Genomic DNA, 21,660 nt, shown 5'->3' with positions numbered 1-21,660 from the left:
ACAAATTCCAATTTTCGTTACATGGGTACTGCTAAAACATTCAACATTTGGGGGCTGTTTGGGTGATCATTTCGTCAAACATAACATGCCATGCATCTTCTTCTACAAAGACAGCTAGCTAGAAAAACTTTGGTTTAAAATATTCAGACAAAACAAAATATCATTAAAAAAAAACCAATGATGAATTTGAGAACAAGAACACTTGTTATGGGTCGCAGGTCACCCGAATAAATAAAATCACTACAAAAATAAAAAATTTGGCGACCGAGAAATAAATAAATCTATTTTTCCTTCTTCTGATACGTAAAAAGTCATCGAGGTGAAGTCTAATGTATTTCTTATTCAGTGTCTCGGAGGCTTTCAGTGGTGAGCCACATCTTCTTCTGGACGATGAAGTCAACGCTGTCGGGATCCGAACTGGTCGGGTCCGAGGCTGATACTACGTCCCAGTGCAAAGCCTGCAAGTACTTCTTCAGCGAATCCACTATACGTTGTTTGTCTCGGATGACGACGAATCCGCTCGGTCTGAGAATACGATCCATCTCCAGAAGCAAATCCTCGGGGCTGCATCCTTTCCTCTCGACGTCCGAAAACACAGTCCACGCGTGTAGAAGATCATACGTTCGGGGATAAGTGGAAAACGCTTCACACCTACAGAACACCAGTTCTATATGTAAGCATATATTCTACTCAAATCTACGAGAACCCTTTGTAGCAAAATGCATCGTAGAAGCGAGATAAGCGAGGTTTAGTTTTGAGCCATACCAGTCGTGGGTTGTGCCGATCAAGCCACGGTCATAGATCAGTTTCAGTGTGTTGGGTCCGTCCTCTGAGACAACGTTCATCACCCAAACGTCCTTATCTTTGAGAGCAGCAGCGAAAGAACCCATGTTGGCTTTCATGTCCATTATGTTCCTCAACGTGTCTGACTCGATTTTCGGAGACAAGAGATTCCAGTACCTATCCACTCTTTTCCGCCAAAGTTCCTGCACCACAAAAAAGATAGGGTGTTACTGCTATGGTGGAAGGAACAACCCAAATGGCTGAAAATCAATGCTTGTGAAGATGTCATGTCACTGTTTTATACCGTGTCCTCCTCGAACATGCTGGCCGAATAACCAAAATCGGCAAGACGGGGAGGAGGAGAAGTCAGCCTTGCAGGCCAGGGCACTAACCCACTTCCCTTGGTTTTATGGTCATCTGAATCAGTAAACATGACCGGGAAACAGAAAACGAAAAAAATCTCGGTTAAGCAGTGGGCTGTATCATTAATCACAATATGTTATTCCTGAACTTGATTAGAGATGAAAGATGACTGAAAACGGCACAACAATCCTGCAAGCAAGTGAACAAAACTATCATGAAACCAGACTTACGGTCAGAGTAAGGTGTGATGCAAGCTTCCATGGCCACACCCCAAACTGCATCAGGGTCACTGTCTGAACGACAGAGAGGAGGCTGTGTCCCGGGCTCTCTCTCCAGGTAACAATCATTGGTCAGTGGTTTCTGCCAAATGACTGTCTGGTTCCTTTTTTCAGCTATTCTCCAACACATGCGTTCAACAAGAGCGCTCATCTCTCTCCAGATCCTAAGATCCTCCTCATCCTGGGCGTAAGCTTCGGGAGATGAATACGCAAAATAGCCACCCGGTCTGAGCAACCGATCGAGCTCGAGAAGTAGGATGCCATCTCTTTGAAGCCAATCGATCCTGCACCGAGAGCAATGAGCAAATTCGAATGATCTGCTCGGGTAAGGGAGCCTCTTCGTTCCTAAAACACCGAGAGAGGCAGGGATTCCTCTCTCTAGAGCAAATTGGATTTGATTCTGGTGGACATCGTTAGGTGCCAAGGACATTGCGATTATATCAGATGAGAGAAGGTAGGCTCCAAAACTTGCAACTCCACAGCCAACGTCAAGAACATTCCTTAATCTCCCTTCATTGTTCAAATTATTGTTTGAAAAGTTGAGCATCTGCAAGTTCCAGTCACATGAATTTCACTCTTTCTCTTTGTTGAATGATATAAACCATCTTGACCAAAAAATAGAAAAAAGCAGATAAAAATTCAGCCAAATTCACATACGATGAAAAGTTGAGAAGCACTAGACAAATTCGGGATATGAAGCTTATGGAAATCAAGATCAGAACTAGGTAGACTTACGTTTGCAATTGAAGCGATATATTTGTCAGCACCATAGTGAAAATGAGTGCCTCCACCAGGGAAATTAATCTTGTCGCCTTTCACAACCATCCAGTTCTGATCAGACTTCTCATGTGCAAGGTGGGTGTGAGGAATGTTTACTTTCCACACTTCATCTCGGCTCTTAGGCCACTTAATAGGAATCTACCTCATCAAAAGACAAGACAAAACAGTTGGAGATGAACCAGAAACTGATCAGGTCAAAGAAAAAACAAGATTTCGACGTCTGATACTACACCTTGTAGCCTGGTGGAGGAGGAATCAAACAATTAAATCTTCTTTCAGGCGGTGGGCAGTGACGTTCATAGTGCTCCATAACAGACAAGTCAAGCTTCAATCTCATCTGGTAGATAAAGTTCCTGTCTAAGCAGGGTATAATTTCTGAGTGTCGATCATCACATACCTTTTCAAAAAGAGAAAGACAGAGAAGTGAGTAAGAGTAACACAACACATTTGCCCCGGATAAGCTTTCCACGATCTGAATACTATATTTAAAGGTCTTACAGGGAAAGTTTTAGGCACGGCATCATTGTCTCCGTCTACTTGTCCAAACTTGGCAACAGACTCTTCCTGCTTATTAGCATCATCACCATCATCATCATCTCCACCCAAATACGATGATCCGAGTTTCCTCAATGATCTTCCATATTGCAAAGCAGATGCCCCCTGGTTTGAGGAACCATAGTACATATAGACAAAACAAACGAGTAATGCCACCACACAAACCAGAGTGATCAGCCTCTTCTTTTGGCCTCCATCAGGTCTCCCCCTCATCGCTTATTAAACCCTCAAAATTTCTTCAAATACCGGGTTTTCTTTTCACGCTTGTCTCAGCGTAAAGACCATCCAACACAACTTTCTCTCCAAACCCACACCTTAAGCAACAGTATCAAGCCAAACCGATGCTTTAGACTCCAAAATCAAAGTAAAGAAATCTCCTTTATGTATGTATATGACAACAGTTCCAATGGTTTCTGCACAAAAACAAAAACAGGACAACGAACCATAAGAAACAAGCCTAAAACCATCAAAAGTCTCAAGTGTTTTTGAGGCACTTAGCACTGAAAAGTTTGGCAGAAAAACACAGCACAGCATTAGTGGGAATGCATCATCATTATCTAAAACCATTAACTAAGTTGAAAAATCATCTTGGAAGATTTCAGATCCGTGTTTTCTGGTCCAAAACCAGACACCAACCAAAAAATGAAAGACAAGTGGAAACAAAGTCATTGCAGTATAATATTTTAATTTGAAACGAGACCGCCGACAACCACCATTTTGGGAATTGGTTCTTCGTAGAAGAACCAGCAGCAAAAACTTAAGTCACAAGCAAGCGAAAAAGATTGATTATTTCCATTATCTTTGAAGGGAAACAATTTGGAGAGAAATAACATGGTTTGGATCTAGGGATTCAACTGGAGATTACAGGTCTGAAACTGGATCATCATGAATTTGCAGCTAGAAGGCGGCTCATTAATTGGATTGATCCATCATTTAATCCTCCGTAAACTAACTAGAACTAGTAGATCTGAAAATAGAGTTTCCATTTTCTCGGGAAAATCAAAATCTCATTTCCTCGGGAAAATTGAAGGCCGCCCAACAATCAAAATAGCACGGAAATGGGGAACGGAATCCAGATTTAACCCAGAACGATTTCGACCACCGAAATGAATAAAACATCACCGCATCTCAAAGATCCAACGGGAACCCAGATACGCGAAACTGGATCACAATCCAAGAGAATCAAACGCATCTCCATAAATAATGTCGGAAAAACCAGAGCAAGAACATCGAAAACTCACTTGACCCAGGAGATTCCGGCACGCGTACGGGAGATCCAAGGAACAGAAAGAGAGAAGAAAAGCAACAACTAACAAGGAATGAATCGATGCCGATTTACATACCAAAGGAAACGAAACTTAGCTTCAGATCTTCTGGAAATTTGCCCTTTGTTCTTCTGCTAACGTTTTTTCCTATTTTTGGATGATGAGGAGGAAAAGGAGTGTGTGTTTGTACGGTGTCAGAGACGATATGTAAAAGATCTCTCTCAATGTCCACACTGTCGCTTACTGTAAAGTGAAATAAAATAATATTTATTTGGACCGCTTTCCTTATTATATGACTAAATCGTTATTAATGTTAAATTATTCGTTGCTTGCCATTTGATTTCAATTCAATTTAAAATCGAAACAAAAATGCATATGAAATCCGATCTATATACTATAACGACGGGTTTGGCTATATTGGGCCGAGCCCATCCATTGGATCCAACTTATGGGCCCAACCTTGAAGTTGATGCTTACAATTATCGTTTGGGCTTTCTAACGTCGGCCCAATAAGAGTAACAGAATTTCAGTGAAGGCCCGTTAAAGAGTTGAATTTTAGTTACAACTTTATATCTTAAAGCTAATTTATTCTTTCGAGATAAAATAAAATAATTGGATGACGTGGCATCATGACCTTCATCTTCCACCACCGATTATAAAGCGACCGTGACTCTTCAGTCCGCTTCACGGACACAGAAACCACCTCTCTTACAAATCCAAGTGCCTTGTCCACTTAACTGATCTATCCGATCCTTTCTCCGGCGACCTTCTCCGACCACGATCCGATATGGCAAAGGAACCAGTTCGCGTTCTCGTCACTGGAGCTGCAGGTAACTGTGTAGTTCTCAGATCTACTGCCTCGGTTTCTGGTTTCCGATTCATGAACCCGCGGTTCTTTTCTAGTTTGGCTAGATCTTGGTTTTTCTTTCTCAAAATTTTCTTGATTGACCGAATCTTGATCTAATCTTGGGTTTTCCGGTGCCGGAATGGGATCTGGACATGAATAAACTTATGGATCTAGATTTTGTTTGCTATTGTAGATTCTGCTCCGTTTATTTGAAGAAGATCCCTGTGTTCTTCCGTGTTAAATCTCCCCTCATTTGATGGATCGTCTTGCTTTCTTCGAGAATAATCTAGTTTCGGACAGTTTTTTTTTTTCATTTTCATGGATGTTATCTGGAGGGCCCTTTTGTAGGGGTTCAAACTTGAAATGGGCGAGATACCGTAAAACCGAAGATCCAAATTTCGACTTCTTTAATTTTATCATCCACTGATAGTATTCTTGTTCGATTTGATTGGATCTAAGGATGATTTTGAGGTGTCGGCTTGTCTGATCTTCAAAGGGATGCCTTTCAATCAGGACAGGCTCGCATATTCTGATTTTCGCGTCCATTTCTTGTCCAAGTGGATTCACTGTAGTTTGCTTCTTAGACATCTGCAAATTTGTTTCTGCTATTGAAGTAATGGGTTTGATTGCGCAGGGCAAATCGGATATGCCCTTGTCCCTATGATCGCAAGAGGGATCATGCTGGGCGCTGACCAGCCAGTGATCCTCCACATGCTGGATATCCCACCTGCTGCAGAAGCTCTAAATGGTGTGAAAATGGAGTTGGTGGATGCCGCTTTCCCTCTTCTGAAAGGTACCGGTGTTGTTGAAGTGTATTTTCATATCGTTGAAGCCTTTCATTGTGATACTATTTATGCTTGGAATATGATATTTTTTGCTTAAATTGGAGAGCTTTGCCGCTGTTATTTGCTATATCAGGTGTCGTTGCTACAACTGATGCTGTTGAGGCTTGCACTGGAGTCAACGTTGCTGTCATGGTTGGTGGCTTCCCCCGCAAAGAAGGAATGGAGAGGAAGGACGTTATGTCCAAGAATGTGTCGATTTACAAGTCTCAGGCTGCCGCCTTGGAGAAACATGCTGCCCCGAACTGCAAGGTGAGAATATCGGTTTTTTGTCTTGTTGCATGATTGCTTGGGAGGAAATCGAGGAGGTTTTCCTTGTTTTTCTGTTTCTTTTCATTTAAGATATTCACATTATTGAATATTGATGATCTCTAGGGATCATTTTTCCTTTGTTTCCTGTGAATGGAATAGCTTTCTTTTGGTTTTAGTCTGATTCAGCTATCGACTCTCTTTACCCTTTTTAGGTCCTGGTGGTTGCAAACCCTGCAAACACCAACGCACTGATCCTGAAGGAATTCGCTCCATCAATCCCCGAGAAGAACATCACTTGTTTGACCAGGCTTGACCACAACAGGGCGTTGGGTCAGATCTCCGAGAGGTTGAGTGTGCCAGTGTCTGATGTTAAGAACGTGATTATCTGGGGAAATCACTCATCGACTCAGTACCCGGATGTCAACCATGCTACCGTTGAGACTCCTTCTGGGGAGAAGCCTGTCCGTGAGCTCGTTAAGGATGATGAGTGGTATATATCTCATAGAACGAATGCCTTTTTTCACAAAAATTCCCCATGTCTAATATCATCTAAGCTCCGTTCTGTGTCTGAACCATTTTTGTAGGTTGAAGGGTGACTTTATTACCACAGTTCAACAACGTGGAGCTGCCATCATCAAAGCTAGGAAGTTGTCTAGTGCACTCTCGGCTGCTAGCTCTGCCTGTGACCACATCCGTGACTGGGTCCTTGGAACACCCGAAGTTTGTACCCAAAAATCCCATGATTTCTTTCTGTTTTTTTTTCCAGACAGTTGGGCAGTTGATCATTGTTCTGATGGGCTCTTGGCTCAGGGAACGTGGGTTTCAATGGGAGTTTACTCTGATGGCTCTTACGATGTCCCTGCTGGGCTTATCTATTCCTTCCCTGTCACCTGCCGCAATGGAGAGTGGACCATTGTCCAAGGTAAAAAAAAAGAAAAGGAAGAAGATAATTTTGCAACCACAAATTAACTGAATGAGTGAGTAGAGACGTATACATCATCTATATGTGGTAACCATGCATGGCATGTGTATGACAGGGCTGCCGATCGATGAATTTTCGAGGAAGAAGATGGACTCTACAGCAGAGGAGCTGAAGGAAGAGAAGGACCTTGCCTACTCGTGCCTTTCTTAAACCCGAGGAGCCACAGTCTCAGACTCTCTCTCTCGGAGTTGTCATTGTCCCCACCAGGTTTGGGATAAAGTTAGAGCCTTTGAATAAGAACCTGTTTGAGAAGATCTCGGATATGTATTTGACCCATTGTTGTGGGGGTCAAAACTTTTGAGGAAAATACATTGTTCTTCTCGGTGTATGTGTTTATGTGTGTGTTTTAAGAGCGTATTTGCTGTTTGATTCAAGCCTGAACTACTCCTGTGCCGGCTTTGATCCTTGTTTTGTGATCTGTGATTGTTGAGCATAGAAATCAGCATATCATTGTCTGGTCGGTGATTGTGTCTGTGCTAAACCAATGATGCTCCAACCAGTTCGAACGCATGCTTATCTTTTGCACACAAATGCTAACATGTGTGTATACACATATATATTCATGTATATATGGTTATGGTACTGCAATTGGAACACACCATGGCAGTTGGATTGGCATTGGAATCTCTTCCTTTGATGATAGATAAGGCTTACCATATTGTCTATTAGTAAATGACTTTTGTCTTTTTGTGGAAACGTCAACAAAAACGAGGATTCAAAGCTTATGAATTGATACCTCCGCAAAGGATGAGAATTGATCCCATTGAATTGAAAGTAGGGCAAAGGAAGGGGGGGGGTCTAGAATCTTCCTCATCAGAATCAAATAAAAGTTGAACAAAAAAAATTAAAAGAAAAAAAAAGAGGAAAGAAACAAAGAGACGTTATCAAGTTAGGGGAGATGCAGAAGTGCCCATGAAAGGAATTATGTCAGAAGAGACAGAAGAGTTTGGATACATTTCATAGGGGCAACGAGGATCGACTCGCCATGTCGGATTTTGCAACTTCTTTTGGTAATTGGTAATTATGATGCAATTACATGTTTTGATTTATCCTAATCAAATAATCAAACACCATGTGTCGTCAATATCCTTGGAAGTTTATTATTCTCTCACTTCTCTAAGCAGGGAAGCATACAAAAATTAAATCACGGAAAACGTTTCAGTTAGAAACTAATAGGTCTCCACTTGCAGTGGATAATGTTGTTTATTGGTGAATTATTGTAAATCATTTTTTACCTGTAGGCAGATCCCCCATACATACATGTACATGTGTATGTATATACTCACGTATATATCTCCGTATCCTTTGTCGTCGTTGGATCTCATCTTCAATTCGCATACGCATAAAGGGTCGTCATCAAAATATCGTGAACAGCTCCAAATCAGAAGCTCCTCGAAGATCTTGCTCAAAGTCTCGTGCTTTTTACCTACTTTTAATCCTTTCTTCCTGGGGTTCTCGTAAATTTCAGAATTTTGCCTGGATCCAGGGTCGATTTCACTTCATTCTGAAGCCTGATGGGTTTTAGTGTATTGATCTAATTCAGCCAGTATTTTGCTTGGATGGATTAGAAGATGTCTCCAATTTTGGGTGTTCGATTTTCCAAAGTCTAGGGTTAGATCGATTTCTCTGTTTTCGTTCGGAAAATCTGTTCAACAACTCTGTTTGGTTTCCTCTGTTTTCGATCCTGATAAGGTAAATCATGTCGATCAAGATTTGAAACATTCATGTTTCTGGTAATCACTGTCCTCTCGATGGCGTTTTGGGTCTGATTTCATTGCTCTTGCAGGGAAAGAACTTGTTCCGGAATGAAATTTCTGAGACTGTCTTTGATCCATCCACCCAAAACCGTCCACGTTCATGCTGTCTGACCTCTGACCGTTGTCCAGTAACCATGGCCACCAGAAACAGGACTATAGTTTGGTTTAGGAGGGACCTTAGGATAGAGGATAACCCGGCATTGGCCGCGGCTGCACAGGAAGGGCGTGTCTTCCCTGTGTTCATATGGTGCCCTGAAGAAGAAGGGCAGTTCTATCCGGGAAGGGCATCGAGGTGGTGGCTGAAGCAGTCTCTTTCTCACTTGGGACACTCGCTGAAATCTCTCGGAGCTGAACTCGTTCTGATCAAATCCCACAATACCATTTCCTCGATCTTGGATTGCGTCCGTGCCACCGGCGCCACAAAGGTCGTGTTCAACCACCTCTACGGTATCATCTCCTTTCTCAAACTTTGCCGTTTTTCTTCAGTGTAATGTCTGGTTTCATCCGATAGTCCCTTAGCTTCATGGACTGCTGGTAAGAATGGAAACTTCACATAGATACGGACAGAATCCAAGAATGTAAACCATAACGGTTTTCCTGGGTTTTTTTTATGTTCTTGTCGTAGATCCTATTTCGCTTGTTCGGGACCATACAGTCAAGGAGAAACTGGGGGAACATGGGATTTCTGTGCAGAGCTACAATGGAGATTTGCTGTATGAACCATGGGAGATATATGACGAGAGAGGCCAACCCTTTACGACTTTCAGTTTTTACTGGAAGAAATGCTTGAACATGCCAATGGAATCTGTTCCACTTCCTCCTCCTTGGCGGCTGAAGACAATAACTACAGGTAAAGCCAAGAGTTATGTAAGAAATCTGACTCCTTTGAGATGGAGAAACAACGGTTGAACCAGCTTTTTTTTCTTCTTTTGCTAGTGACAGAAACTGTGGAGAAATGTTCGGTCGAGGAGTTAGGGCTAGAAAACGAAGCCGAGAAACCGAGCAACGCTTTACTGGCTAGAGCATGGTCACCCGGTTGGAGCAATGGTGATAAGATACTAAACGAGTTCATCGAGAACCATCTGAAAGATTACTCCAAGAACAGCAAGAAAGTTGCGGGAAACTCATCCTCATTACTGTCGCCATATCTACACTTTGGCGAAATAAGCATCAGACGTGTTTTCCAGTGTGTTCGGATGAAACAAATTATATGGGCAAGAGATAAGAACACCGAAGAAGAGGAAAGTGCCGGGCTTTTTCTTAGAGCTATCGGATTTAGAGAATACTCCCGGTACATCTGTTTCAATTTTCCGTTCACTCATGAGCGGTCGTTGTTGAGTTATCTACGGTTTCTCCCTTGGAATTCCGATGTCGAAAATTTCAAGGCTTGGAGACAAGGCCGGACAGGTTATCCGCTGGTGGATGCCGGCATGAGAGAGCTTTGGGCGACTGGGTGGATACATAATCGAATAAGAGTGATTGTCTCGAGTTTTGCTGTGAAGTTTCTTCTTCTTCCATGGAAATGGGGGATGAAGTATTTCTGGGATACCCTTTTGGATGCTGATTTGGAATGTGACATTCTCGGGTGGCAATATATCTCGGGTAGCTTGCCCGACGGCCACGAACTCAACCGCTTGGACAGCCCTGAGGTACTAAGCCCATCTCTCATAGATTAGAAACTAAGCTATCTTGTAGGTAACTTTCAGGTTGTAAAAATTCTGTTCTGATTCAGATACAAGGTGCCAAATACGACCCGGAAGGCGAGTATGTGCGGCAATGGCTCCCCGAGCTAGCAAGACTTCCCACTGAATGGATCCATCATCCTTGGGATGCTCCCGAAACCGTGCTGAAAGCGTCCGGTGTGGAACTGGGCGTGAACTATGCCAAACCGATAGTAGACATTGACACGGCGCGTGAACATCTCACCAAGGCCATATTCAGAATGCGAGAGATGCAAATCTTGACAGGAGTTGCACCAGACGAGATCGTTGTCGATAGCTCCGAGGCTCTCGAGGCCAACGGCCCGGAAAACTCGTCCACCGACCAACGGGTACCGACGGCTGTTCATCAGAACAGTTCCAAAAGAGCTAAACGAGCTGAAGAACTGGGAGAAGACGGAGAAGAAACGGGAAGCCGGAAGGTGAAAAAATGCATCGGGACTTCACGAGGCAGAGACGAGGAGGATCTGTACTCGACGACAGCGGAATCGTCTTCTTTCTCGGGAGCGAGGAGACAGAGCACAAGCACGAGCTTGTTCTCGGTTCCGCATTCATGTTCATTAATGTCCGAAGGGAAAAACCTGCAGGATCTTCAAGATTCTTCTGATCGGATTCCGAGTTCAACGAGAGATGGGTAAGAAATTCTCTCTATGGACCTTTAAGCTTGAAAAATCATGCCCTCCCTGTTTTTTTTTTTTTTTTTTTTTTTTTGGCATCCAGTTTGTTTCATGTACGGTTCTCGGCCATAACTAGTTTTCGAGTTTGTAATCCATATGTTTATATTACAAAGATAATTTTGTTGTAAACGACGAATGCTTCACATAAAATAAAACTCTAATCAACCATTAAGTTTTTGGCACAACATAACAATAGAAAATCCAAAGTACCAAACCTAATAATCAAAACATAAAAAAAACCCTAATCGAGAAATTAAAAAAAAAAAAGACTAAATTAATCAACTCGAAGTAGTGGTAGTGGTAGTGGCAATCTCCTCCTCGGCTTCGCCGGAAATCTCCTCCAATGACTTCCCCTTTGGCTCCGGCACGAGAAAACTCAGCAACAAGCCGCACAGATTGATTCCACCCATGATGGAGAGCGTCTTCTTCATCCCGATGGCTTGAACCAAATACGTAAACCCGAACGAACCAACCATGGCTCCGGCCTTCCCCGACGCCGCCGATATCCCGTGACACGTGGCCCTCAACCTCGCCGGAAATATTTCCGCCGGCACTATGAACGTCGTGGCGTTCGGGCCGAAGTTGGAGAAGAAGAACGTGAACGAGTAAAGCACGACGAAGCCGATGCGGTTGTCTGGGAGTGTCCAGTGATGGTACGGGATGGCGAGAGCGAACATGAACACCGTCATGAAGAAGAATCCCATGATCTGGATCGGGAACCGTCCGATTCTGTCGATGAACGCGACCGTGAACCAGTAACCAGGGACGGTACTGCAGAGGGCGATTAGGGTTTGAGCCCTAGCGATCTTGTAGACCTCCTCGATCGCGTTCATGGTTTTCGCCGACGGTAACCATCCGATGGTCGTGAAGATGTCCTTTTGGAACAGGTTCTGGCTGTAGAACGCAATGTCGAGTAGGAACCATGTCGTTGTCGTGCCCAGCAAGTGAAGACCGTGTCTGAACAAGAATTTCTTGGAGAACAAGCCATACTCATCCTTCGAAACCCTAACTGGTCTAGCCGCCTCCAGATCAACGTTGAGGACCTTTGACATGTCAGCTGCGGCTTGCTCGGCGTTCTTGGCGACCAAGGCTGTGTACCGTGCCGTTTCCGGCATCTTCATCCTCCAGTAATAAGTCAGGATTGCTGGTACGGCTCCGAACATGAGAATGATCCTCCAGACGAAATCGGCCTGAGGAACCGTCGACCTGGCCGCGTCCACCATGTAAGCTGGGGCCGGGAACTTGGCCTCGAACAGAGCCGAGACCGCCAATGCTACAATCCCCCCGGTTAGGATTCCAAACCCTTGCATGGCAAAAACCGCGGCTATAAACGCGCCACGAGTGCGTTTGTTGGCATACTCCGACATGATCGTGGCCGACAAAGGGTAATCTCCTCCGATCCCGAAACCGAGCCAGAATCGGAAGAAACACAAAGTGATAAGCACGGTTTTCGGGTCGTTGCCAAAGGAAAGGCCAGAGCCGATGGAGCATATGGTCATGAGCAAAAGTGTAATGCCGTAAACTTTCTTCCGACCAAGCTTGTCGCCGAGCCAACCGAAAAACAGCTGTCCGAGGAGGGTTCCGGCAAAGGCGACACCACTGACGGCAGAGGAGATGCCGTTTGGGAGACTCCCCGGTGAGGAGGAGCCCGGCGTGTGGTAGTAGACACGGCCAAGGAGCTTCGTAACGAGAGAGATCACGAAGAGATCGTATGAATCTGTGAAGAATCCCATTCCCGCGACCACGATTGCTGTGAAGTGGTACCATTGCGTTTTAGCCGCGTCTAGCGCTTTCAAAACACCGCGTTCTTCGCTTGCCATATCTTCCAAGATCCTTCTTGTGACTGCCAAAAAAACAAACCCAAGGTTGCGTTATGAATGCGAATATAGAGGTAGATGAACGATTTTCCCAACATGAACAAGCACTGCAGTTGCATATATATATATATATATATATATATATATATATATATATATATATATATATATAATCTGAATTCTGCCATATGTAGTCCAAATCCGTTATTATACAGTGATTTGTTTCGTATATTTAATGAACACACACACATATATATATATATATATATATATATATATATATATATATATATATATATATATATATATATGTGTGTGTGTTCATTAAATATACGAAACAAATCACTGTATAATAACGGATTTGGACTACATATGGCAGAATTAAGATAGTTTTTCAAACCGAGACTCAACTGGCGAACAAAAGAGAAGACAAAGATCATATGGTCAGGTAATCAAGACGACGTTTTCACACGCTGCATTCATGATGCGAACGAGTTTACGTGATGGAATTTCCTATACATATACATATATATATATAACCTATACGTACGGGAAACTAATATATTGCATATACGTAAACCAACAGAATTCCAAAGAGAGGAGAAAGATTTGATTCGGACCGTGACGATGAAGCCGTTCCCGCCCGGACGATGAGATCTGCTGTACTTTCCGATCAAGTTTTGCTGGAGACTGAAGAGCAGTTCGAGTGCTAGGGTTTGTGGCGTATAAATAGAGAGGAGGAGAGAGAGAATAAAATTATATTTTTTTAAAAAATAAAGTTGGAAGTCAGAGTCAGAGTGGAAGTCGGACTAAAATCTCGAGAATTTAGGGGAGTTTGTTAGCATTTAATTCCATCTATTTTTCCTTTTTTTTTTTAAATAAAAAACCCACAAAGATTATTTGTGATAAACACTATATGATTCGGTATCGATCTTCAAATTTTAAAAAATAAAAAATTACCTAGGAATTATCCTGAGAATATTCTCTGTGGTCGTATTTGATTATATCTAAAATCTCAGCTTATGCATATCTTATTCGTAACCCATGTTCTCCTCGTCTCATTAAACAAGTTGTAACATGTCCATATGTACATATATCGTGTTAGATGGTTTAATTATTCTTTACGCTGTTAATAATTTTCACAAAAAAAAAAAAAGATATTAGGTAACTGGAATGTAAAAAAAACTATCAACATTCAGTTTCGGTTATTATAAAATAATAATATCCCACACCATAAATTTGCAAATTTAGCGAAATCAAGAACCTGTTTCTTGGCGCGTAAGAAACAAATTGTGAAAAATATTCACGTAGATTAGGTTCGATTAAAATTTATAAATGATTCCAGGGATTAATTATGAATTCAGATTAATCAATCCATGATTCCCACACATAACGAGCGCTGGGGACAAGAAGTCTCTGGACCATCTAACGTGTCCGGTAAGAGTGTGGAAGAAATTAATCAACAAACAAAATGCATTGAACACCAAATATTTAGACTATACAATCCCACACTTGTAACCAAAAAAAAAATTCAAATCACAAAATCAACAACAGTTATTGCAGAATCATTCATACAAACAGAAATTGAAGAAAATTGGCCTCGCAAAGAATTCCTGACATATTTATATTTAATCTTGATCTTTCTGATCGGGATTGGCCTCGCCGGAGAGTTCTTCGAGGGACTTGCCCTTTGACTCGGGAACGAGGAGAGTGAAAACCATTCCGGCGAAGTTGACGCAACCGAGGGCTATCAAAGAGTTCTTGACGCCGATACCTGGCGAATAGCCATGGTCCACCTTCGTCTTGTCCTTCGGTTGAGCTGCGTATAAGAATCCGAACGCCCCTATTATGGCCCCCGCCTTTCCTGACGCCGCCGAGATTCCGTGACACGTCGATCTCAGCCTGGCCGGGAATATCTCTGCCGGGACGATGAACGTCGTCGAGTTTGGGCCGAAATTTGCGAAGAAGAAAGTCAGAGAGTACATCACCACGAATCCGATGCGGTTATCCGGCTTGGTCCAGTGGTTGTAAGGGAAGGCTATGGCGAACATGAAGACCGTCATGAAGAAGAACCCCATCAGTTGTATCGCGAACCTTCCCATTATGTCGATGAACGCGACCGTGAACCAGTAACCGGGAACCGTACTGCAGAGCGCGATCAGGGTCTGCGCCCTGCCGATCTTGAACACCTCGTGGATGGCGTTCATAGTGGCCGCCTTTGGGATCCATCCGATGGCCGAGAAGATGTCTTTCTGGAACAAGTTCTGGCTGTAGAAAGCGATGTCGAGCAAGAACCATGTAGAGGTTGTGCCGAGAAGGTGGAGGCCATGGCGTCTCAGGAATTCGGCGGAGAACAATCCATAGTTAAGTTTGGGGTCCTTGATGAGTTCCTCCTCCCTTTCTTGGACCTCGAGATCAACCTGCAAGACCTTGGACATGTCCTGAGCCGCCTGTTTGACGTTCTTGGCGACCAAGGCCGTGTAACGGGCGGTTTCAGGCATCTTCATACGCCAGTAATAGGTCAAGGCCGCTGGAAGAGCGCCGACCATGAGGATGATACGCCATACGTAATCAGCTTGAGGAGGCGTCGAGAGGGCTCGGTCCACTGCATATGTCGGGGCCGGGAATTGGTGGTCGAATATGCTCGAGACTATGAGCGCTACCATACCTCCGACCAAGATTCCGACGCCCTGCATGGCGACCACGGCCGCTATGAAAGCTCCACGTGTCTTCTTGTTCGCGTATTCGGACATGATGGTGGCGGAGAGAGGGTAGTCACCTCCGATGCCGAACCCTAGCCAGAACCTGTAACATCACGAATCAGGCCTCCTCGTCGTTTGGAAAAAAAAAAGGTTTATATTTTTTTCTTGACGTGATCAGGATCAGTGAAAGACAAATATCGATAGATACCTGAAGAAGCAGAGAGTGGTCATGACTCCCTTAGCGGCGTGGCCAAAGGAGAGACCAGAGGCGACGGAGCAGAGGACCATCAGGATCAAAGTGATACCGTAGACTTTCTTCCGTCCCAATTTGTCACCGAGCCATCCGAAGAAGAGCTGACCAGCCAATGTTCCGCAGAGGGCGACGCCATTGACGGCCGCAGAGACGTCAGGAGGGAGGGTTCCCGGCTTAGGTGAGGTCGGGTCGAAGTAATAGATCCGGCCGAGGAGCTTCGTGACCAGAGAGATGCAGAAGAGATCGTATGCATCAGTGAAGAATCCCATTCCGGCTATCACAATGGCCGTGAAATGGTAAAGCTGCGTCTTTGCCACATCGAGTGCCTTGAGCACTCCTATCTGTTGGTCCTCAGCCATCCCCTTTTGACCTTACATACATACAAAACCCACCATTGTTAATTAGTCCCAAACTAAAACTGGGTTTATAATCTGAAACATGTTATAAGTTTTTGTCGGAAATCTAAACTCACCTTGTCGTTGCGTTCGTTACTCAGTTGTGGCCGAGACGAGAGAGACAGTATGAGGAGTTGACGAGGTGGTGATTTTGGATTTCGAAATTTTGGTGGGAATTTATAGAAGAGGAGGAGAGAGAGTGTTAAAGGCATCTTTTGGGAATAATGCTTTTTTCACATATAATTAACTATACTATTAACTCGTTCAACGTTTTAAAATTTACAAACCTATCCTCTTAATCGATACTACACAATGCATGATATTTAATTATAAACTCAATATCTATACGCAACAATAATGCATAGCAATCAACCAACTTGATTACATAATTTTATATGTTCAATTAGTCAAATATACAAATTAGTGTATTTTAATTAAGATGCCCTATTTACGAAATGATTTCATTTTCTCGATATTATATATTTGCTCAAAAACCACGAGCAACAGGGATGTGATCATGTGAACGGTTTAGACGTGTAAACTGAAAAAATCGATATAAAAAACTATTATGTTATAATTCTATTAATGGTAATATGGTAATTATGTTACAGCAATATGCCAATTTGGTCAGATTGTCGTATCCGTTGCAAAACAGTGACACGTGTAACTCGAAGGCTTTGACATTTGGATCCACCCGTTGTATGATCTGGAGACAGAGATGAAAAAGAAAACTAATAAATAAAACATAAACGAAGTGCATTCCATGTTTGAAGTATCTTCGTGTATTAACGCCGTATACAGCAATCCCTAACTATATATTATACGTTCCAACTCCATCAATATATATTTCACGGACATTGAAATTTCACAGACATTAATAACCATTTGTGAATCTTTTTATGCAGGATTAGTTCACATTAGAGTGACAATTTGGTCATGAAAAGGATTTCCAAAAAGTCAAAACTAGTAGAATAATAACCCACCATTATAAAAATAAATAAAATATAGTTTCACGAATTGACTTATTATTAATTAAAAAAAGAAGAAACGGTAATGGTTTTTATTGTTGGCCATTAATTATGACCAAATTTATCATGCAGACCATTAATTTTATAAAGCAGCGATTTTCTGAGTGGACGACACTTCTTAATTTCTCCTTTGTATTTCCTCTTTCACATTAACGAATACTAATTACTCTTTTAAATTCAGTTTATTCAAGAAATGAACCATATAAGATACGGAAAATAAAAAATTAATCAACGATCACCAAGTAGACATCACATTATCACGCCCGGAAAATCAACGTATATAGACATTCCATTACAAAATAAACCGAATCAAACAACGACAACCATAAACAAAAAAAAAACGTAGCACCCGAGAAAAAAAAAACACATTTCGTATAATTGAAAAAGGTGATATGATTGGAAATAATAATATCAATCTTCGTCGACCTTGGCCTCGCCGGAGAGTTCTTCGAGGGACTTGCCCTTGGATTCAGGAACGAGGAAAGTACACAACATTCCGACAAAGTTGATGACGCCGAGCATTATCAAAGAGTTCTTCACTCCGATGCCTGGTGGGTATCCTGCGTCCACCTTCGTCTTGTCCTTTGGCTGCGCTGCGTATAAGAATCCGAACGCTCCCACGATCGCACCCGCTTTCCCTGTCGCGGCAGAGATTCCGTGACACGTCGACCTCAGCCTGGCCGGGAATATCTCTGCCGGGACGATGAACGTCGTTGCATTCGGTCCAAAGTTGGCGAAGAAGAAAGTGAGAGAGTACATCACCACGAATCCGATGCGGTTATCCGGCTTGATCCAGTGGTTGTATGGGAAGGCTATGGCGAACATGAAGACCGTCATGAAGAAGAACCCCATCAGTTGGATCCAGAACCTTCCGATTATATCTATGAATGCGACCGTGAACCAGTAACCGGGGACGGTACTGCAGAGCGCGATTAGGGTTTGTGCCCTGCCGATCATGAACACCTCGTGGATACCGTTCATCGTGGCTGCCTTTGGAATCCATCCGATGGCCGAGAAAATATCTTTCTGGAACAAGTTCTGGCTGTAGAAAGCGATGTCGAGCAAGAACCATGTAGAGGTTGTACCAAGAAGGTGAAGCCCGTGGCGTCTCAAGAATTCAGCGGAGAACAAGCCATAGCTAAGTTTCGGGTCCTTGATGAGTTCCTCCTCCCTTTCTTGGACTTCCAGATCAACCTGCAAAACCTTGGACATGTCCTGAGCTGCCTGTTTGACGTTCTTGGCGACCAAAGCCGTGTAACGGGCGGTTTCGGGCATCTTCATACGCCAATAATAGGTCAATGCGGCTGGAAGAGCGCCGACCATGAGGATGATACGCCATATGTAGTCTGCTTGAGGAGGAGTCGAAAGATTTCGGTTCACTTGGTACGTTGGAGCCGGGAACTTGTGGTCGAATATGCTTGAGACCATGAGCGCTACCATACCTCCGGCCAAGATCCCGACGCCCTGCATGGCGAATACTGCCGCGATGAAAGCCCCACGAGTCTTCTTGTTCGCGTATTCAGACATGATGGTGGCGGAGAGAGGGTAGTCACCTCCGATGCCGAACCCTAACCAGAACCTGTGACGGCAGGGTGTTGTAATTAATAAATCTACATACATTATATAGCTAGATAGCTGTAGGTGTTCTTTCTATTAGCAGAATAAATGGGGATGTAACAAAATACTTGTGTTACGTACAACATATATATATATCGGATCAGGTTATGACATGAAATATTTAACCAGTTATATATATATATATATATGTATGTTTTGCGTTAATGTACCGGAAGAAGCAGAGAGTGGTCATGACACCCTTGGCAGAGTTGCCAAAGGAGAGGCCAGAGGCAACCGAGCAAACGACCATCATGACCAAAGTGATACCGTACACTTTCTTGCGTCCGAGTTTGTCACCGAGCCACCCGAAGAAGAGCTGACCGGCCAACGTCCCACAGAGGGCGACACCATTGACGGCTGCAGCCACGTCCGGTGGGAGGGTTCCGGGCTTAGCTGACTGAGGGTTATGGTAATAGAGACGGCCGAGGAGCTTTGTGACCAGCGAGATGCAGAAGAGATCGTACGCATCGGTGAAGAATCCCATTCCGGCTATCACAATGGCCGTGAAATGGTAAAGCTGCGTCTTTGCCACATCCAGTGCCTTGAGCACTCCTATCTGTTGATCCTCAGCCATTGTCTTTTGACCTTCCGACAACTCGATCTGCAGACAAAACCAATGTTACATCTTGTTCAAAACAGAAATCAGGGTTATAGAAGAAAACGATAATAACGCGCACATCAGTTACTGATAACTATATTATTTTTCTGTTTATCAAATCTATGACTTGTACTTGTTAAGAAGAGTGAGGACTTGATGAAAGAAAAACATCGAAGTTATCAACATGAACTAATTAAAGCGTATATATACACATGCATGTATATATATATATATATAAGTTATTGCACGTCGAAAAGATTACATGTTCACTAATTAGAGTGAGAGAAACCTGAAGAAGAGACAGTTCACCTGATCAGTCTAATGTTAATTCGCTGCGAAATATAGGGTTTAGCCTTGGGATGGTGATGATATATGATATATGAGGCTAACAATGGTGGCTATTTATATTGCAAAAGTGATGGGAGATTGATGGCTACATGATCTCCGGCATCTTCCAAGGTATATGCCCCCTCTGGTTATATATATATATATTGGGGGGGTTAATAAAAAAAATATCCCACAAATATCATTTGGATTTCTGACCCCTACATTAATCTATCCAAATTAACCCACACGAAGAACCAATTAGTAGAACTCATTTCAATTTTATCCCACAAATATCATTTTTTTTAAAGAAATTCAAATTTATCGGTTTAAAAGAAGAAATCACTTTGAAAACTAAAATTACGCCAAAAATATATACATATAAGAAAACCCCTTTTTTTTAGCGCAAGATATCCTTAATAATCAAGAAGACATCCACGATGTACAAGTCAAGGTTCACGGTCTTCGTATCGCTTGTCGGAAAACGTACAAGCTCGTTCCAACTTCCGTACGGGTTTTAGCCGTAGGGTACAATCTTTGACATGTCACCTGGAGACGCGTACCTCGTCCAGCATTTTTCTTTTCAAATTTCCAAATTGTATATATTCTATTCAACATGCTTTATAGATAATATAATATCTATTGTATTCTTGGGTAAAATCGGAGATTTGACCCTAAAAAAGGGTAAAAATGTGATTCTCTATCAAGTCGAACTCTTGATATCTATAACATTTTTATATTTGATACAACATGTTGGTGGTCCCTAAACAAAATCGACAATTGTTTAATTATTATCATACGAATTGTTAGAAAACCATATTTCTTATTGATAATCGAAAAATTGTTGAATATTTTAGGTTTGTATTTATTGTTATGGAAGGATATATTAAAAATTTAATGGATATTTCTATATCTTATATATTTTTTCATTTAACAGAGATATGCATAGATCTTGATATTGTTGAAATTATAGGTAACTTTATGTGAACTTTCTTTTAAAAAATTACATAACTCTTCATTGAACCTTCTGAAACAATGTCTATAAACATGGGCAACTGCACCTAAGTTATAAGAAAAACTGATGAAAAAGGAGAAGGATGATTTTTTTTTTAGGTTGAGTGTTTTTCGTTTATTTTTATTAAAATGGATTTTTTGTGTGGTGATCAGATAAATTGAAATCATTGTAATTTCATTATGTATAAAAATATATCCGGTTAATCTTATTTATTTGGTAAAAATAGAATTATGTTTTTTTTGAAAAACAATTGTATGCATTGAAGTTATATTCATATCTATGCGAATAATTAGAATATATATATATATATATATGTTGAATTGGCAGTATTTCATATATTATTTATTTATTTGTTTGTTTGTTTTTAATAAAAAATAAATAACCGACAGATTTTCCGTAGTAAAACAGCCGAATTTCTTTGTGGAAGAGGATTAAAAAAAAAGCTAGGTGCGCAACATGATCCCATGAAATAGGAGATACCAACACACGATCTGTCTCAATCGGAATATTTCATTTATTAATGCCATATGTAGTCATTGATTATTCGATATAATTTTACTTCGCCTACTTTTTAATCCGATATACATGACATGTTTTCATGTTATAAAATGATAAAATTTCACTCGAAATTGGATGAACCGTAATCTTGCACTTTATTATATAAAACGGTACAAAACTAAACCGAATTTGATCGAATAATATTTCCATGCATCTAAATTCATTGGCTTGGATGTAACTTAATTTCTTCAAATTAAATTGATAGAAATCAATTATAAAAAAAAGATAATTTATTTAAATTAAATATTTTGTAA

At 42.0% G+C, this 21,660-nt stretch overlaps 6 protein-coding genes across 8 annotated transcripts; 2 read left to right on the top strand and 4 right to left on the bottom strand.

Annotated features, from left to right (window-relative positions):
- Positions 1 to 142: 142 nt before the first annotated feature.
- On the bottom strand, positions 143 to 4,255 carry LOC104826086 (probable methyltransferase PMT8). Of its 2 annotated transcripts, none has more exons than XM_010558607.2 (8): positions 4,001 to 4,255; positions 2,703 to 3,172; positions 2,437 to 2,601; positions 2,160 to 2,342; positions 1,377 to 1,971; positions 1,088 to 1,200; positions 766 to 986; positions 143 to 651 (listed from the first exon to the last, which is right to left on the bottom strand). In XM_010558607.2, exons 2-8 carry the CDS (start codon positions 2,970 to 2,972, stop codon positions 339 to 341), a joined length of 1,860 nt encoding a protein of 619 aa, XP_010556909.1. In that variant the 5' UTR covers positions 2,973 to 3,172; positions 4,001 to 4,255; the 3' UTR covers positions 143 to 338. The 2 variants fall into 2 exon arrangements, with proteins under 2 accessions (XP_010556909.1, XP_010556908.1); XM_010558606.2 differs by having other exon boundaries at positions 4,103 to 4,255.
- A 381-nt stretch (positions 4,256 to 4,636) lies between these two features.
- LOC104826085 (malate dehydrogenase, cytoplasmic 2) lies at positions 4,637 to 7,407 on the top strand. The gene is made up of 7 exons (XM_010558605.1): positions 4,637 to 4,854; positions 5,506 to 5,664; positions 5,790 to 5,965; positions 6,178 to 6,455; positions 6,550 to 6,685; positions 6,776 to 6,887; positions 7,003 to 7,407. The coding sequence occupies exons 1-7, from the start codon at positions 4,812 to 4,814 to the stop codon at positions 7,095 to 7,097; spliced, it is 999 nt and encodes a 332-aa protein (XP_010556907.1). The 5' UTR covers positions 4,637 to 4,811; the 3' UTR covers positions 7,098 to 7,407.
- A 769-nt stretch (positions 7,408 to 8,176) lies between these two features.
- Positions 8,177 to 11,228, top strand: LOC104826084 (cryptochrome-1). Of its 2 annotated transcripts, none has more exons than XM_010558604.2 (5): positions 8,177 to 8,639; positions 8,734 to 9,151; positions 9,330 to 9,554; positions 9,647 to 10,353; positions 10,437 to 11,228. In XM_010558604.2, exons 2-5 carry the CDS (start codon positions 8,839 to 8,841, stop codon positions 11,058 to 11,060), a joined length of 1,869 nt encoding a protein of 622 aa, XP_010556906.1. In that variant the 5' UTR covers positions 8,177 to 8,639; positions 8,734 to 8,838; the 3' UTR covers positions 11,061 to 11,228. The 2 variants fall into 2 exon arrangements, with proteins under 2 accessions (XP_010556906.1, XP_010556905.1); XM_010558603.2 differs by having other exon boundaries at positions 8,181 to 8,639; positions 9,641 to 10,353.
- Positions 11,229 to 11,377: 149 nt separating this feature from the next.
- On the bottom strand, positions 11,378 to 13,606 carry LOC104827378 (probable inorganic phosphate transporter 1-6). The gene is made up of 2 exons (XM_010560551.1): positions 13,537 to 13,606; positions 11,378 to 12,942 (listed from the first exon to the last, which is right to left on the bottom strand). Exon 2 carries the CDS (start codon positions 12,917 to 12,919, stop codon positions 11,378 to 11,380), a length of 1,542 nt encoding a protein of 513 aa, XP_010558853.1. The 5' UTR covers positions 12,920 to 12,942; positions 13,537 to 13,606.
- Positions 13,607 to 14,371: 765 nt separating this feature from the next.
- Positions 14,372 to 16,428, bottom strand: LOC104826083 (probable inorganic phosphate transporter 1-3). Its single transcript, XM_010558602.1, has 3 exons — positions 16,344 to 16,428; positions 15,827 to 16,241; positions 14,372 to 15,721 (listed from the first exon to the last, which is right to left on the bottom strand). Exons 2-3 carry the CDS (start codon positions 16,228 to 16,230, stop codon positions 14,545 to 14,547), a joined length of 1,581 nt encoding a protein of 526 aa, XP_010556904.1. The 5' UTR covers positions 16,231 to 16,241; positions 16,344 to 16,428; the 3' UTR covers positions 14,372 to 14,544.
- Positions 16,429 to 17,614: 1,186 nt separating this feature from the next.
- LOC104826082 (probable inorganic phosphate transporter 1-3) lies at positions 17,615 to 19,870 on the bottom strand. The gene is made up of 3 exons (XM_010558601.1): positions 19,819 to 19,870; positions 19,082 to 19,512; positions 17,615 to 18,873 (listed from the first exon to the last, which is right to left on the bottom strand). The coding sequence occupies exons 2-3, from the start codon at positions 19,483 to 19,485 to the stop codon at positions 17,706 to 17,708; spliced, it is 1,572 nt and encodes a 523-aa protein (XP_010556903.1). The 5' UTR covers positions 19,486 to 19,512; positions 19,819 to 19,870; the 3' UTR covers positions 17,615 to 17,705.
- Positions 19,871 to 21,660: the final 1,790 nt, after the last annotated feature.

This window comes from Tarenaya hassleriana, unplaced genomic scaffold (genome assembly GCF_000463585.1).
Source record: "Tarenaya hassleriana unplaced genomic scaffold, ASM46358v1 Cleome5, whole genome shotgun sequence".
Classification (NCBI taxonomy): Eukaryota; Viridiplantae; Streptophyta; class Magnoliopsida; order Brassicales; family Cleomaceae; genus Tarenaya; species Tarenaya hassleriana.
The sequence above is the reverse complement of the archived record's forward strand: the minus strand, read 5'-3'. Positions and strand labels throughout refer to the sequence as shown.

What these genes read in the sequence shown, in the direction of transcription:
- LOC104826086 (XM_010558607.2), bottom strand. Translation starts at nt 2,972, where the DNA reads ATGAGGGGGAGACCTGATGGAGGCCAAAAGAAGAGGCTGATCACTCTG. An exon ending in CTCCTCCACCAGGCTACAAG is followed by an intron (nt 2,343 to 2,436) that starts GTGTAGTATCAG and finishes TTGATGAGGTAG; the next exon opens with ATTCCTATTAAGTGGCCTAA. An exon ending in GCATGTTCGAGGAGGACACG is followed by an intron (nt 987 to 1,087) that starts GTATAAAACAGT and finishes TTTGTGGTGCAG; the next exon opens with GAACTTTGGCGGAAAAGAGT.
- LOC104826085 (XM_010558605.1), top strand. Translation starts at nt 4,812, where the DNA reads ATGGCAAAGGAACCAGTTCGCGTTCTCGTCACTGGAGCTGCAG. An exon ending in GGGTCCTTGGAACACCCGAA is followed by an intron (nt 6,686 to 6,775) that starts GTTTGTACCCAA and finishes CTCTTGGCTCAG; the next exon opens with GGAACGTGGGTTTCAATGGG. An exon ending in AGAGTGGACCATTGTCCAAG is followed by an intron (nt 6,888 to 7,002) that starts GTAAAAAAAAAG and finishes TGTGTATGACAG; the next exon opens with GGCTGCCGATCGATGAATTT.
- LOC104826084 (XM_010558603.2), top strand. Translation starts at nt 8,839, where the DNA reads ATGGCCACCAGAAACAGGACTATAGTTTGGTTTAGGAGGGACCTTAGG. An exon ending in GCTGAAGACAATAACTACAG is followed by an intron (nt 9,555 to 9,640) that starts GTAAAGCCAAGA and finishes TTCTTTTGCTAG; the next exon opens with TGACAGAAACTGTGGAGAAA. An exon ending in ACCGCTTGGACAGCCCTGAG is followed by an intron (nt 10,354 to 10,436) that starts GTACTAAGCCCA and finishes GTTCTGATTCAG; the next exon opens with ATACAAGGTGCCAAATACGA.
- LOC104827378 (XM_010560551.1), bottom strand. Translation starts at nt 12,919, where the DNA reads ATGGCAAGCGAAGAACGCGGTGTTTTGAAAGCGCTAGACGCGGCTAAA.
- LOC104826083 (XM_010558602.1), bottom strand. Translation starts at nt 16,230, where the DNA reads ATGGCTGAGGACCAACAGATAGGAGTGCTCAAGGCACTCGATGTGGCA. An exon ending in ACCACTCTCTGCTTCTTCAG is followed by an intron (nt 15,722 to 15,826) that starts GTATCTATCGAT and finishes GTGATGTTACAG; the next exon opens with GTTCTGGCTAGGGTTCGGCA.
- LOC104826082 (XM_010558601.1), bottom strand. Translation starts at nt 19,485, where the DNA reads ATGGCTGAGGATCAACAGATAGGAGTGCTCAAGGCACTGGATGTGGCA. An exon ending in ACCACTCTCTGCTTCTTCCG is followed by an intron (nt 18,874 to 19,081) that starts GTACATTAACGC and finishes CTGCCGTCACAG; the next exon opens with GTTCTGGTTAGGGTTCGGCA.